Source organism: Crotalus tigris, unplaced genomic scaffold, assembly GCF_016545835.1.
Source record: "Crotalus tigris isolate CLP2741 ecotype Arizona unplaced genomic scaffold, ASM1654583v1 scf7180000017740.2609645, whole genome shotgun sequence".
Classification (NCBI taxonomy): domain Eukaryota; kingdom Metazoa; phylum Chordata; class Lepidosauria; order Squamata; family Viperidae; genus Crotalus; species Crotalus tigris.
Window position 1 is genome coordinate 1,488,690 of NW_024096606.1, and position 17,185 is coordinate 1,505,874.

General features: G+C 35.1%; 1 protein-coding gene across 7 annotated transcripts in view; it reads left to right on the forward strand.

Annotated features, from left to right (window-relative positions):
* The window catches only part of OFD1 (OFD1 centriole and centriolar satellite protein), an 81,295-nt gene that overhangs the window by 42,221 nt on the left and 21,889 nt on the right, over window positions 1-17,185 (forward strand). For 6 of the 7 annotated variants that reach the window (XM_039339834.1, XM_039339838.1, XM_039339836.1 and 3 more), the window contains 8 exons: window positions 8,237-8,310; window positions 8,406-8,497; window positions 8,618-8,807; window positions 9,915-10,045; window positions 10,221-10,332; window positions 11,557-12,132; window positions 13,708-13,840; window positions 14,347-14,447. In XM_039339834.1, coding sequence (XP_039195768.1) covers window positions 8,237-8,310; window positions 8,406-8,497; window positions 8,618-8,807; window positions 9,915-10,045; window positions 10,221-10,332; window positions 11,557-12,132; window positions 13,708-13,840; window positions 14,347-14,447 — 1,409 coding nt within the window. The remainder of the gene's footprint in view (window positions 1-8,236; window positions 8,311-8,405; window positions 8,498-8,617; window positions 8,808-9,914; window positions 10,046-10,220; window positions 10,333-11,556; window positions 12,133-13,707; window positions 13,841-14,346; window positions 14,448-17,185) is intronic. The other variant, XR_005556327.1, reaches the window with a different exon arrangement.

Sequence of the window (17,185 nt, forward strand, 5' to 3'; positions counted from 1 at the left end):
CAGTTTTGCATTAGAAACAGATAAAGTAACCCCCAGGTACTTTACCTTATTAACAACCTCAAAATCTGTCAAATTAACCAACATCTGCTTATCCAGATTGGTCATATTTTTAGGCAATATTTTAGTCTTATTATTATTAATTTTAAAACCCGAAACTCGTCCATATTGATATATCAATTGTAATAACTCTATTACAGAATAAGTAGGTTGAGATAAGGTAACCACCAAATCATCTGCAAAAGCCCTTAGTTTATATTCTTTTTTATTAACTTCTATTCCTTTTATTTACTGTGAATCTCGAATTTTAATCAGCAATATTTCCAAAGTTAAAACAAACAGCAACGGTGACAGTGGACAACTCTGTCTAGTCCCCTTCTCTATTGTAAACACCTCTGACAAACCCCCATTGACTATAAGTTGTGCCGTTTGTTTTTGATAAATAAGACCAAGAACTTGTAAAAATTTTTCTCCAAAATTCATTTTCTCAACTAATCTTAACATAAATTGCCAATTCAATTGATCAAAAGCTTTTTCAGCATCTAAAAATATCAATCCTGCAAGAATTTGATTATTTTTGTCTAAATATTCTAATAAATTAATAATTTGCCTAACATTATTCTTCATATACCTTCCAGTTATAAAACCTGTTTGATCTGTATGTATAACATGATGCAAAACCCTCATAAGCCTATTAGCTAAAATTTTTGCAAAGATCTTGTAATCTACATTTAAGAGAGATATAGGTCTGTAATTCTTTGGTAAGGTAAGATCTTGATCCTCTTTTGGAATTAAAGATATAAAAGCTCTGCCCCATGACGGGGGAATCTGAGAACCCTGTAGTATGTTATTAAAAAGCTCGGTTAAAGGTTGAATCATTTCTTGTACCAGAATTTTATAAAAAGTAGATGTCAAACCATCCGTACCCGGTGCTTTACCTAATTTTAATTCTTTAATCACCTTCTCAATTTCCGCACTGGTAATCAAACCATTAATTTCTTGTTTTTGAAGTTCTGTTAATTTAGGGAAATTGGCTCCATTTAAGTAGTTATCTATATGTAAAATCTGCACCTTAGTACTCTTGTATAATTTTTGATAATATTCTAAAAAAGATTTCTTAATCAAATCCTTCTGGTAAACCAATTTACCATTATAGTTTATTTTATCTATAATTCTCTGTCTCTGTTTCTTTCTCAATTGATAAGCCAACCATCTCCCTGGTTTATTAGCATTACAAAATGTATTTTGTTTCATATATAATAAATTAGTTGCAGTTTGATCAGCCATCAACATATTAAATTGCGATTTAAGCAATTTTATAGATTCTTTAACCTTCTCATCTGTAGGATTTGAAATCAAAATTTTTTCTTTTAATTTAATCTCGCCTTCCAATTCATTACGTTTCTGAGTCTGCTTCTGTCTATGAATATTATTCATTTGTATCAAAATCCCTCGCATGAAAGCTTTACCTGCATCCCATACCATTGACATTGAAGTTCCCTTATGCATATTTAAAACAAAATAATCCTTTAAATGCTCTTTTAACTTTTGAACATTCTTTTCTTGTCTAAATAAATTTTCATTCATCCTCCACGATCTCCTCTCCTCTTTTTCACCAACCAGTTCCATCCAAACTGGACTGTGATCCGTCAATGTCCTAGGAAAAATTTTAACATTCTTTACCCTAAAGTATCAATCAGTTGTAATCAAGAAAAAATCAATTCTTGAAAAAGATTTATGTCTATCTGAAAAAAAGGTGAAGTCTCTCTCCTCCTGGTTAAGTCTCTCTCCTCCTGGTTATGTTCACGCCAATAATCTCGTAGCTCCCAGTCTTCCTTCAAATCAAAAAAAGCTTTAGGTAGTTTAGCCTGTTTAAAGGAAATAGAAGATCCTTTTTTGTCCCTTTGTGTATCTAAAACACCATTCCAATCTCCCATTAATATAACAGATCTATAATCCAACAAAGTTAATTTTTGATGTAACAATCTATAGAATTGTCCCTGTTGTTGGTTTGGTGCATAAAGTCCAACTATAAGTACTTTCTTTCCATACAAACCAACTTCAATCATAACAAATCTCCCTTGAGAATCAGATTCCACCAAACTGGCTACTAAATTTTGCTTAACATAGATAACTACTCCCTCTTTTTTCTCAGGAGCTGAAGATACAAAATGCGATCCCAAACGAGGATTGATTAAAAATTTTTGATCTTTAGGTATAATATGTGTTTCCTGCAAGCAAATAATATCATTATTATGTTGCTTTAAATAATGGAAAATTTTCTTTCTCTTTTGGGGAGAATTGAGGCCATTAGCATTCCAAGTCAGGAGCTTTATCATCTCCCTTGACCAGAAGCCTGGAGAAGACTGCTTGGAGGTCTGCCATTGAAGAATGTACTGCAGAACTCTTGGGTCTTGCTCCTCCCACCGGCAACGAAACAATTTCTTGAAGAGATTCTTTATCTTCTTTCTTCTGTTGTTCCTTTTCCTTGCGTCTATGTGCTGCACGAGTCATTCTTTGATCTTTGATCTCTGTTTGTTGCAACCACTGTGGCTGTACCTTTCCAGCAACCATCACTCCTGCTCCTTCAGACTGCTGTTCCACCTCTTTGCCATCCAAAACTTTCTGCATCTTGGATGATGGTGAGCCTGCTCCCAAGACCGAGCTATAAAATTCTTTTGCTTTAGAAACTGTATTTAGTCTGTAACGGGTCCCCGCATGGCTCACAACAATACCCATCGGAATTTCCCATCTAAATGGAATCAATCTTTTTTTAAGCTCATTAGCTAAAAAAGCAAACTCTTTTCTCTTTCTTAAAATTTTAGATGGGATCTCCTTTAAAATAATGACATCTTGGGCAGCAATCTGGAACCTCTTATTATAGAAGGCTTGTATGATTTCATTACGCAGAGATCTCTTTGCAAAATAAATCACCACATCTCTTGGTAAATTTTTTTGTTTAGCAATCCAGGAGTTAACTCTATAAATTTTTTTCAACTTCTCTGAATATTTCCTCTTTCTCTCTATTCAAAATAACAGCAAAGTCATTTACAAGAATCTCAATCAGATCTTGCTTGTCCTCTTTCGGGCCCCTGATTCTTAATGCATGTTCCATCTCTTTGTACTGGGACATAAGAATATCCTCTTGTGACATTTCCATCTTTCTGTCCATGCCTTCAAACTTTTCTTCCAACATATCCGCCTTCTCTGCTACTTCTTCAACTCTAAAGTCTAATTTCTCAACCACAGAAGCAAGTCCTGTTAAGGCCGTAACTATATCCTGCCTCAAAATAGTATTATTCTGTTCTAAAAGATTCTTCATTTCTCCTCTGATTTGAGTTTTATTCTGATCTAAGAGCTCCTTCATTTCCCCTCTGATTTCAATTTTATTCTGATCTAAAAGCCCCTTCACTTCCTCTCTGATTTGAGATACAACACTTCCCATTATATCTTTCATATCTTGTACCGTTACTGCTGGCAGAGGAGGAGAAGGTGGTGGTGTAGCTTTAGGTTGTTGTACCGGTAGGATCGCTGGAGAAGAGGTCACCTTAGAAACTGTAGCAGCTGCTTGCCTCTTTGAAGCCATTTTCAAAAAGGTCTTATTTCTTCTTTCTTCCTTCTTAAAAATAAAAGTAATCCTCAAAAAAAAACAACAAAGGAGAGTTTAAAAGGAAAAAAAAAACACCAAACACAAATCCAGCTTCAAAAAAAAAAGTTTTTTTAAAAAGAAAACTGTTTAATCCATAACGTTTCAGTCACTTTCTTCCGGAAAGAAAAAAAAAAACAACAACTTCAAATCGCCATTTTACTTTCACTCTCCAGACAAAGAAAAAAGACAAAAAAAGTAAAAAGATCACATTTCAAACTAAAGTCCAATTAAAGTCTAATAAATCCAATCCTTTATCCAGCTCTGTCCGCTTTTAAAGTAACTCACCAGGCTCCTTTAAGCGCGGAGGTGGCCGCAGCGTTTTGCTTTGATCCCGAAGGATCAAAGACAGCTGGGAGGCGGAGACACCCGAACTCCGAGGGAACTCTCTTTTCACCCCCCTAAAAAAATTCTGGGGGGGTTAAGAGGTTCTACCTCTATTCAGGTGATACTCCTCTCCCCCCCTTCGCCCAGGAGGGAGATTTTAAACCGCTGAACAGCTGATGACTGCTGTTCTCCGTGGTTTTCACGCTTCTCCCAGGAGGACGGCTACAAAGTAGCCGCCATCACCGGCACGAACCACCGATCAAGCATCTGTCTTAACATGGGTGAAAGAATGGATAATGCTTAGAAATAAAAGGTTATTTAAAGGGGCATGATTTACAATTAGGTTGATACGCTTTCTTATGGTATGGAAAAAACAGAGCTCATAAGTATTTCCAAAACCATTATATAAGAAATGCCTTGGGTTTTGTTTTGTTTTAGAAATTTTTACTGAGTTTTATAGGGGAGAGGTTAAGACCAGGATAGGGATTAAGGTTCAGGGTGGGGTTAGGATCAGGATTAGGATTAGGACAGGATTGGAAACAACATCGGGGTTACCCCCAATAACATTTTCAAGCTTTAGCAAGCAGATCGTTGTCTGGGTACATATTTTCAGCTAACATTGATTAAAATAATGGTAAATAGCTGTAGTAATTATAATAAACGATAATCATAAACAGTATCAGTTGGTCAATACATATCATTCTTCTTACTAATATATATTCAAGATAACATATCACATTCATTTCTCACTAGTTCGTTTTCCTAACCATTGGTAAAAATTATCCCATGTTCTAAAATAAACTGAGCCTTCTTTCTCTTTGATCTCTAAGGTTAAATCTATCCATTTCTGCACATTCTAAAATTTTCTTAATTAAAATCTCTTCAGTTGGTAAATTTTCATTTTTCCAGTACTAGACAAAAACTATTCTCGCTGCTGTCAGTACGTGCAATATTAAATATTCATTCTCCTTCTCATACTTGGTTCTTAATATTCCTAACAAAAACAGTTCTGGTTTAAAATCTATCTGTCTTTTAGTCATCTTTTCCAGCCAAGTGTGTATCTTAAGCCAGAAATGCCTTGTTAATAGTATGGAAAAAAATCAAAGCTAAAATATACTTAAAAATTCCAGGGTGGCTATCAACGATGGAGGCATTTATACATCCGAACGTGGTAGATTTTGAAAAAAATATGGGCATATAGAGATATTCTAAATATTGATGGGAATTTAAAATCTAAGCAAGAACTGGAAAATCAGGGGATCAACCTGTCATGGTGGGCATATTTACAGATGCAAAATAGATCTGAAAAAGAAGTGAAAATGTAAGATCAGACTGTATTTGATAAGATTTTGTTAACCTCAGATGAGAAATTAATTAAGAAAATGTATAATTATTTGTTAATTTTGGAAATGGAAAGTGAACAAGTTAAAGAAACAATGATAAGATGGGTGAAAAATTTTGGCTACAATATAGAACTAGAAAAGTGGCAAAAGCTATGGGAGAGAAATTACAAATTAACAATGTCAACTTCATATAAAGAAAACGTATGTAAAATGTTTTATAGATCAGGGCGGTTTCAACCTTTTCACCCATTGTACCGCTTTTAGGATATGGCAACATCTGAGTACCACCAGTCGCCTAGCAAGGTGTCAAAAACTTGATGACCCAAAAAAAGGAAAAAAGTGATAAAGTACAGGTAGTCCTTGACTTACAACTGTTTGCTTAGTGACTCTTAGAAGTTGCAATGGCACTGAAAAAAGTGCCTCCCAAGCCACAGCTAAGCAAGACACCTGCCTGCCCACTTGGCGATGCTCTTCCTCCTGTCCGAGGTTTTCATTGTTGTGAGCATTTCTGTTGAGGATTGGCAGCGGGGGTGGGGTGATGGGGTGTTTGGTTTTTATTTCCCCCGTCTGCCGGGTGGTTGCAGCAGGTTTTGGTCATTTCACATGACCCTGGGACACTGTGATCGTCATAAATATGAATCAGTTGCCAAGCATCTGAATATAAATCACAAGACCCTGGAGATGCTGCAACATTCCAGCTGATTGGCACTTCTTCTGGGCTCAGCAGAAGCGCCAGGATCAGTGCCATTTTCTAGCTGATTGGTGCTTCTTCAGGGCTCAGCAGAAGCACCAGGATCAGCGCCAAGCTCCAGCTGGAGCCTGGTGCTGATCCTGGCGCTTCCACTGAGCCCTGACAGCCCCGAAGAAGCGCCGATCAGCTGGAAAGCGGTACTGATCCTGGCGCTTCTGCTGAGCCCTAACAGCCTTGCAGCTCCAGCCATCTCTCACTCAGGCTTGTGTGGTGCTGCCACCAGTTCAGCTCATTCCCCTCCCCCGCTACCACTTTTCTAGGATGGTCGCGTACCACCTGCCAGGTGTCAATGTACCACAGGTGGTACCCGTACCACTGGTTGAAAAGCCCTGTTATAGATGGCACTTGCCACCAGCAAGATTAGCAAAAATGTTTTAAAATATATCAGATAGATATTGGAAATGTAAGCACAGTTCAGGCACGTACTATCATATTTGGTGGACATGTGGCAAAGCAAAGGCTTATTGGAAAAAGATACATGCGTGGTTAGAAAAAATATTAGGTGAACATGTTGATTTTAAACCTGAACTTTTCTTACTAGGTATAATGCCTGAAAAGATTAATAAGCAAAGTCTATATTTGGTTTACACGTCACCACAGCAGCGAGAATAATCTTTGCGCAATATTGGAAGAACGAAGGACTATCATCAGAGGAAGAAATAATTAGAAAAATATTGGAATGCTCAGAAATGGACAGATTAACAATGAGATTGAAAAATAAAGAAAACACAGATTACTACCAAACTTGGGATTTATTTTATTGTTGACTAGAGGAGAGAATGAAGGATTAGGGATTGAATATGTATTAGCAGACTGCTCATGGGTTGAAAAATTAACACATGTATGTAAAAGGATATCAATAAAATCTTTATTTAAAAAAAAGGAGTGAGACAAAATCCCTCCTGAGATGTGTGCAAACCTGGTGGCCAACTAAAGAAACATCTGACCTCTGTGATTGCCAACAAGGGTTTTGCCACCAAGTACTAAGTCATGTTTTGCGAAGGGGCCAAATACTTATTTCACTCATTAAAATGCAAATTAATTTATAACTTTTTTGAAATGCATTTTTCTGGATTTTTTTGTTGTTATTCTGTCTCTCACTTTAAAATAAACCTACCATTAAAATTATAGACTAATCATTTCTTTGTCAGTGGGCAAAACGTACAAAATCAGCAGGGAATCAAATACTTTTTTCCCCTCACTGTAGAGAACAACTCACCTCATCCAAAAATTGTTGGATTATATTTGTATATTATGAAAATATTTATTAGAGGGAGATGGAAGAAGAAGGGGAAGTAGGGCTTTTGTTATTCTTGACTCTTTTCCAGTCAAGAGTGCATGTATTTCATGCTGCTTGCTCAGATTGTAGTGATGGGCCCTATTTAGAAGGACATGGATTTTAATTTACTGGTAGATTTTTAAAATCTTAAACCCATAATAAAACTTGTTTCCTTATTTACCTGTTGCTATGATTAAAAGAATATGCTGCTGTTGTGAATATACAGACATACTAACTCTTTTTTCCATATCCAGTTTGATACAAAAAATCCAAAATGCAATTCTAGGCATATTAATGAAGAACTAAGCTTCATTGAGTTTGAGGACAATGCATTTTTATTTCAAGAAATATTTCAAGAAATAAATATTAAAATAATTGAAATTTAAAGCGAATAAAATAAATAAAAAGGCGTAAATATAATATCAGAAAATATAATTTGCTTGAAGTCTAGATTTGAAACAAATTTAACACTTAAATCTGGATGGTATGAATTTGTTTAAAAAGCAATCATTTAGAAGTAGAAGCCACAAATAAAGCTGACAATGCTGGCTCAGTCACTTAAGAGTTTTGATGATGCTTCTCTTTTGCTGTGAGTTATGGTTGTAACTTTTATGCAGGTAGTGATAGATGTTAGTTTTTGATGTACAGTGTGCCCAAGTTGATTTTCTTTTCAAAATGTATTCATCCTAACATTCACTTTATGACAGAAAAGAAGATTGGCAAACTTGCATTCTTCAACATTGTGTTCTTTTGGAAAGAAAAATTAGTAATTAAGAACTAGAACAGGCAATAAACATGAGCCAAGATTGACTCAAAGGCAATTTTTTTAAAAAGTGAGCTTTAGCATCACAAGTTAAGTCAAATCAGTTGCCAGCATGTTATTTTATTTCTAGATATCAACTTGAATTAAAAGAAGAATACATAACCAGGACAAAAAAGTTTGCTGAAAATGAGACAGAACAAAAAGGTAAACTAGTAAAAAAAAAAAAGGCAAATAACTTTTGGTCTTGTAAACTATTTTCAAAATAAATGTAATCTAAAACTTTTTGTTTTTCTGATTAGAAAAGGCTATGCTTTTGCATGAGGAAACTATTGCGCTTAATTCAAAAAAGCAAGAATTCAGCCAAGCTGTTTTGCGTGCAAAAGAACTTGAGGTAATTGAAATTTAAATACAGAAGTTTTAGCATGTTCTGAAATGGACATGCCAAATGAATAGACTGTAAATCTCTGAACAAGTCTGATAATTTCATTTCTAACTTGCTATTTATTTCTAGCTGGAAATAGATTCAGTCAAGGTTCAAGTTTTATTACTAAACAAACAGAATCAGTTGTTGACTGAAAAACTGAAAGAAGTTTCAAATTATCCTACACTAAAAGAGGAGAAAATAGAGTATCAAGCACAAAATAAACTACTTGAACAGCAGCTGGAGGAAGCACACAATGAAAACCTACTGCTCCAAGACAGTTAGTATGAATCTATTACTCTGGCATTTTATTGGCAAGGATTTACACAGATACTATAATTTTGTACTATCTGTGATAGCATTATTACATTGGATGTGAGATACTTGTTTTCTTTCCTGTTGTACTTCTGTCCTAAGTGTTGATGTTTTTGTAGTGTTTCAGGAAGTATTAGCAAAAGTACAGAAGCATTATAACTGAAGTGCAGTTAGCATTGTCCTGTAAAGCGTGATTTTGTGCAATTGTCTCTGTCATTTATTTAAATAAAGACACGGTACTCTAAATTTTGGGAAGAATTGGACACACATCCATTATATGTCATATATTCTTTAAGGAGGGTGGGAAATGACTGCTTTTTTTTACTCCTCAAACCATTAAAATATTTTATTCTTGTATCTTTAGGAAACTGAAGGGAATATTCAGAACCTTTGTTAAAGAAAAAACATATTTATCTGTATTTTATATATACACCAGTGACCAGGTTGAATCTAGTGTCATTCTTTTGAATCAGTCATTTCTCCAAGCCTAAAGTAATTACTGCAATAAAATTTTACAGGCAGAGAAGATGAGGTGCATATCTCATTCCTCCTGTTAGTTTGTCACACAGTGTTATATGCTTCTTAGCCAGATTTTACATAGCAGTCACGAAAGTACATATTTTTGTTTTACTTGGTGTATTTCACTACTATTTAAAACTATTCAGATTGCTTATTACACTAAGATTGCAGGCTAATATCATATTAAACATTACCCAAATTTGATGGTAGGGCCAAGAGACAAAAACTCATATACAGTAGCTCAAATTTCTTTCTTAAATAAAATTGTCAGGTCAGTCTAATTTTCCTGTTCTCTGCTGTATTATTTTTTATTTTGGGGTTTTTTTCCTATGTGAGATATTTTTGTTGTATTTTTATGTTGTATGTGATTGGTCAAGAAATAAATACCTTACCCATTTTTTAATGGATACTGAAAAATAATTTATCCATACCTTATAAAGCACTAAAAATGAAGTTAGATACATGATAGAATATATTTTCTGGCATAAAGTATTTCAGAGTGAAGGCAAGATGTGATTTAAAAAAAATAATTTTCAGTCTCCTAAACTTACAGAGCTGAGTCGTCCATCATCTGGCTTTATGGTCCTTCAGGCAGAGTTAAAAAGAATAGAACATGCCAAAAAGCTTGACTGTGAAGAGTCTGAAACTCATAAACAGATCTTGGAAAAACGGTTACAAAAGGAGGTAGGTTTTTTTGGGTTTTGCAGATGCTTCCAATAATCTTTGAATAGATTTCTGTCCGAGATACTCAGTAGAGAAAAATGGCAATATAAGTATAATCTAGCTTCCAGTGTGAATTGTTATTATTCTTATTTGTATTAATAACTCCTTTGTATTTTTTTTTTTGTAACGTTTTCAGATGGATCACTGTATACAGTTAAAGGCCCAGTTGTCAGACTATGAAAATACCATCAGGAAGTTAAATATACAGATAGAAGAATTAAAACTACAATGGAAGCAAACACAGACAGGTTTGAACATTTTGATTTCTCACATCTTTTTGCCTTCAAACTCAAGCCTCTTTCTCTTTTATTTGATACAAATGTGAGGCAATTTTATTTAAACATAGATTATTTTTTGCCACAATTTATTAACTAAATTACAAGGAAATAAAATTATTGAAATGTTATATGCATAATGAATGATTGCCCATTTTTAAAATAAAGTATTGTTTCTTGGATATAATTATTTATTGCAAAGGAGAACACCTTGTTTTACGGAACATAGGGAATAATTTGGGCTAGTAGCAATTCTTATAAAAGGTCTTTTAAATTCAAAGATAGCTTCCTTGTTTCCAAAAATTAATTTTGAAATAATTCAAAACTGCCCTCTAGTTTCTAACATTTCAGTTTGCAATTTAGTTGTCCATTTGATTTTTAAATTTTATTGGTCTGCCCAACACAGAAATGAAAGAAAGTAACAAAACTCTATTCCCCGTAGCTGTAACTTGTTCTTAAATTGCAGAGTAGTGTCAAAAGCAGAGTTGGGTAGTTGTTGGGAGTATGTATTCTGATAGTTTTGTGTTCATAAGCTTGCACAAACAAGAATTTGGGCCTGCATCTACCTTTCCAAAAGTCTATGGCAAACTACTTTGAGGAAAGGGGGACAGATACTGTATTAAAAATTTACTGGCATGCTTTTTTCTTTTTGTGCCTTGAAGGCACAGTCAGCTAACTTGACATTGTTGAATGCTAAATATGCTTTCATTCAATCTTAGGGAGTTAAGGTTGATTCTTAGAGAACCCAGATAGATCCTAATGGCTATGGGCAGAGTTCTCCAAGCAGGGTTTTCAAGTCTTTCTTCTCACTGCAGACCCTTCACATGTTAGTTCTAAGAGGATGAGCCCAAGGGTCAGGGATATTCTCAGTTATTGACTAAGATACGAGGGAGCTTCCCTTGCTATGAGTAAAAGCAGCCTTTATCTGTGAAAGGAGCACATTACATTATATTACATTGCAAGTTTTGTTATCATGACTCAGATGTTTTATTTAGAATTTTGTCTCATCACTCTGACTTGGGATAATTTTGCTATTTGGATTTGGATGTAGAAAAAATATATACAAATATTAAGGTAGGCTTCAAATGGAAAGGTTATTTTTACATGTTAATCATATGACCAAATCAACATTCACACTTACAATGTTCCCTAAAATATATATTTTTTTATTTCTATACAAAACTCTTGATTATCTAGCACTACAAAATGAAGTATATCGGAATCCTAAGCCTTCTCTGGTTGATCGTTCAGTCATTGACTTGATTGATGAAAAGGTTGTTCCACATGATATTTATGTAGATCATGCTTTCTTGAAAAAGCCTGTGACCGATGTTGGAATGGGAAATACAGCAAGTCCCAGTCATTATAATCACATTGTAAAATTCAACACATCACCAGATTCTGATTTAGAATTTGTAGCTAGTACAAAAGCTAGGATAAAAGAACTGGAAAGAGAAGCTGAATACTTGCAAGAGGCCTACAGGAATTACCAGCACAAAGTCACTCAAAGAGCAATTGATCCAACAAAGATCCCATCATCTTCCCAATCACCAAGTAACCGTATCCTAGCATCTCAACAAAGAAAGAGATCTATACAGGAGAATTTGTTGTCTCGGGAACATTCCTTTCACTTTCAAAAAAGTAAAAGCTATACCTGGTCATCAGGAAATGAAAATCATTTTAGTACCACTCCAAAAAAACCTTCCAGGCGTCTCTCTTCTACTCCTGTTTCCAAAGCAAGGTGGAACATCAGTAAAAATCTGTTTAATGAAGGTATGCAATTGGATACAATTATGAAATGTGGTTGGTGTGAGTTGCAAGTATTATTGATGTCAAACTGGTGTCATAATTCATTAGTCCGTTTCATAGATCATTTCCAATTTCCCATTCACTGCTGAAATGGAAACACTATTTCAACACATTGCTTGCAGTATGGGAATGTTTGTCATCACATAATCACTGCATATAGATCAGGGCTTTTCAACCTTTTCACCCATTGTACCATTTTTAGGATACGGCAATATCCAAATATCACCAGTTGCCTAGCAAGGTGTCAAAAACTTGATGACCCCCCCCCCAAAAAAAGGAAAAAAGTGATAAAGTACAAGTAGTCCTCGACTTACAACAGTTCGCTTAGTGACTGTTCAAAGTTACAATGACACTGAAAAAAGTGCCCCCCAAGGCATAGCCAAGCAAGACACCTGCCTGCCCGCCCGGCGGCGCTCTCATTTCCCTCCCCCGCTACCACTTTTCTAGGATGGTCGTGTACCACCTGCCAGGTGCCAGTGTACCACAGGTGGTACTTGTACCACTGGTTGAAAAGCCCTGATATAGATAATTCTTGACTTAGGAATGTAATCGAGCCCAGAATTACAGGCATAAGTTGTGGCGGTCATTAAGTGGGTTATCACATGACTATGCCTGATTTTATGACTTTTTTACAGCAGTCATTAAGCAAACACCACAGTCATTAAATGAACCTTTAAATTGTAGTCCATGGGCATTTTGTACTAGAAAACAGAAGTACAATACTGGTCTCTGAAAAAAAAAGTCATAAATCATAGACACATGACTGCAGAATGCTGCAAATGGCCATAAATGCTAGCTAATTGTCAAGTAATCACTTGACCATTGGACCTTTGGAACTGGGTTGTAAGCAGTTCTGTGAAGATCTGCCATAATTTTGAACAGTTGCTGAGTGATTGGTCATAAGTCAAGGACTATTTGTGGAGTACTTCAATTTTAATAAAGTGCTTTCACTTCTGTTGTCTAAAATATACATGGAATTAAAGTTGAGATTAAGGTAGTGATACAAATAATTCACTCTTATATCACAATTAAATGTTTTCTCCCAACTAGTATATAGTGTACCAATGTCTCAAAGTGCCATGCATGTTCTAGAACATGCCTGCATGTGAGCTCGTTTTAAATTATTCTGCAGTTTTTCAGCCATCGTGAGCCATGTACATTTTCTGTGAGCTACCTTGCTCCTTTGTTTAGCGTGATGAACTAGAACAACCTAATGATTCCTCAGTTTTTTTCTCTTGTCCAGGAGGGTTCATTTAAAATATATACAGAAGGCCCACTACATATTTTTCACATAAAGTGCATTCCTTAATATAAAATATTCAACTCATTTAATCTGAATTATTTCATTTAGCAAATTCAAGAGTGATTTTTTAAAAAAAATCACAAGATTTGCCAGTATTAAATTTTGAATATTTTGACATTATACTTATTTGCTGAGGATTGTTTAACTATTAAAATATATCATTCAAGTGGTATGTCAGGTATGTTGCTTGATTAAGATTATTGTTTGAGAATAAACAGTTGACTTCTGCTTTATAGATATCACTGGCTCGTCTCTTGCGGTTCCTCTTGAGAATGCTAATCAGCCTCTGTCTCCTATTTTAAGAATAGGAGATTGCGCATCTCCTGATTCAGCTTGTTCATCCCCACTTCCCAATAAACAAAAGTTAAGGTAATTGTTTTAGAAAATTTAACTAAGTGATACCTGTTTTTTCAGTTACTCTTAATCAAAGATTATTTCAGGAACTTCACTTAGCTGAGGCATTTGATAGTTACTGTAGTTGTATTTGCCATCCTATATATATTATTCTCTAAAGTATGGCTATATGCCTAATTTTCTTTAGTCTTAAGTTGAAGTTATCCATGATCTATCTTCATCATTCAGAGTTGGTAAAATATCACAGACTATTCCTTGTCAGCATCATTTGGTTCACTCATTTTAACATTCTTAGGGATAGTTTGGTCTTGGCAATTCATCCTCCCACTGCATTTGATATAAGCAACTGTTCTTTTAGAGTGTTTATAAATCAGGGCAAAACAATATCAGTTGAAAATGATTACATCAGCTTAAGGTATTTGTAATTCATATGGGCATATATTTCTTTTACATGTGTTTTCTTTCCAAATTTGACTGTACCTTTACAGTCTATAGTTTTCTTAAATTTTAATTTTTTTTAGTCTATATCAAGAACTAGAGAATCATCAAAATATTAGCAACACTGCAAATCCTGTAAAGTTGTTGGATGAAGACCAAGGAAACCACAATCTTGTTAGCGATTGTAAGTTTTTCCTTTATATAAACATTACAAGATTTTTAATCCTGAAAATAAGTGTCCATGCTTATGAGCATAAAGATTTGATCTTTTTTTTGGATAATATTTAAACTTTCTCTTAGATAAACAAAAAAAAAATGTCTTTTAATTCCTTGAAATTAATGTCTAACGTGATAGAAAACCAGTCTAAATAGCCTACAGTTTACTATTGCTTGAGAAGTAATATCATGTATCTATAATGCTAAGAATAAAGCTGATTTTATATGTGAGAAGCATAATGCTCTTTCCAGGCTTAAGAGATATATAGTGTTAGTGATTTTGTTAACTGGTACTCTAGGAACTAAATAAAATCTATGGAGCTGTTACAGAGTATTATTGAAAGCTTAAAGTAAGGTGGAACAGAAATAATGATTGTCAGAATTTGGAGATGAAAGAATAGAAGCATCTGTCTGAAAAATTATAAAATGCAATGTATAATAGGAACATTATTTGAAAATACAAGGTAGGATTTGAGTTAACCACAACAAACAAGGAAAAAAAGAAATACGTAGAAGACACTAATTGAATGCAATTTTGGAGGAATTTGTTTTCAGAAAAGTAAAAGAACAGGTACATGCACAAAATGCACATGTTTGTTACAGAGGTAGAATTTAAATAGATTTGACCAAAGCTTATGAAAACTATAGTAGGTAAATGAGAGTAGTGCTGATATCCCAGGCGTGGCTCAAGATTTGAACCTATAGATCAACCTAAGAGGCTGCTATATTATAATACCTCTTGTAACAATAATGTAAATGCTGACAGTGGAATTGTACTGTAGTTGAATGGAAACCTGACATATAAAAGAAGAAATATTGTAGAAAGTAATGCAAACTGTTTTTATATTTATTATGGCTCATTTTCTCCTTCATGGATTACTTCCTTGTTGTGGCAAAGGGGCTTGCGTAACTCAGTGAAGCTATGAGCTATGACGTGCAGGGCCATCCAAGATGGACAGATCACAGCAGAGAGTTCTGACAAAACATGATCCACTGGAGAAGGAAATGGCAAGCCACTCCAGTATCTTTGCCATGAAAACCCCATGGACCAAAAGGTAAAAAGATATGATGCTGGAAGATGAGCCCCTCTTGTCGGAAGGTGTCCAATATGCTACTGGGGAAGAGCAGAGGGCTAGTACTAGTAGCGCCAGAAAGAGTGAAGAGACTGGGCCAAAGCCGAAAGGACACTCACCTGTGGATGCATCTGGTGGTGAAAGGAAAGTCCAATGCTGTAAAGATCTTTTCTCCATAGGAACCTGGAATGTAAGATCCATGAATTAAGGCAAGCTGGACGTGGTCAAACAAGAGATGACAAGACTGAATATTAACATCTTAGGAATCAGCGAACTAAAATGGACAGGAATGGGTGAATTTAATTCAGAGGTCCATCAGGTATACTACTGTGGGCAAGAATCCCTCAGAAGAAATGGAGTAGCCTTCATAGTCAATAAAAGAGTAGGAAAAGCAATACTGGGATACAATTCCCAAAATGACAGAATGGTCTCAGTGCGAATCCAAGGCAAACCATTCAATATCACAGTAGTCCAAGTCTATGCCCCAACCATTGGTGCTGAAGAGGATGAAATTGACCGGTTCTATGAAGCCCTACAGCACCTTATAGAATCAACACTAAAAAATGATATCCTTATCATCATGGGGGATTGGAATGCTAAAATGGGAAGCCAAAAGATAACCAGAATAACAGGCAAGTTTGGCCTTGGAGTACAAAATGAAGGAGGGCACAGGTTGATAGAATTTTGTCAAGAGAATATGATGGTCATAGCAAACACTCTTTTCTAACAACCCAAGAGACGATTCTACACAAGGACATCACCGAACAGTCAACACAGAAATCAGATTTTTTTTTGTAAAAGATTTTTTTTATTTTCAATTTTTTCATTACATTCATAAAAAGTACTTCAGATAAATTTATACACACAACTTTCGGTATTGCTCACCCATTTCCCCCCAAACCGCATCCACCCTCTAACCTCTTCTCTCACTTCCCTCTTTCCCTCTTCTTCCTTACTCTCCCCCTCTCCTCCTTCTCCTCAACCTTCCTACTTACTTCTCCCCTTCCTCCTATCTTCTCACTCCGGATGCGATCCAGGGGAAATGCCCGAGTAATTCCTCTCTCGAGTAATTCCCGAGTAATTCCTCTCTCCAAGTTAAAACATCAATATTATATGCAAAAAAACCTAACTATTTCTACTTATCTGACCTATTTAACCTCCAACCCATCCTCCCCCCGCCCCCTCCCCCCAACCTCCCAGAGCCAAGTACAGGGTTATACAAACATATTAAACATAAGCTACTTAAGTTTACTAATTATACAATAACCAAAATCATACTAACCCTTAACTCTCTTCAAACTTTAACATCATAATTTTATAAACAAATCCATTACTCATAAAATAAATGAAATTTTGTAGTTCCATATTTCTTCTGAACATATTCTATCCATCTTCTCCATACAATAATATATCTCTCTTGTGAATGATCCTTTAAATAAGCAGAAATTTTAGCCATTTCTGCTAAATTAGAAACCTTAAATACCCATTCATCTAAAGAAGGCAGAAAGTCTTTCTTCCAATATTGACCCACCAATAATCTTGCTGCTGTTATTAAATTCAACATTAAAATAGTTTCTTTAGCATCAAAATCCACAAAAATACCCAAAAGAAATAATTGGGGAGTAAACTTAAT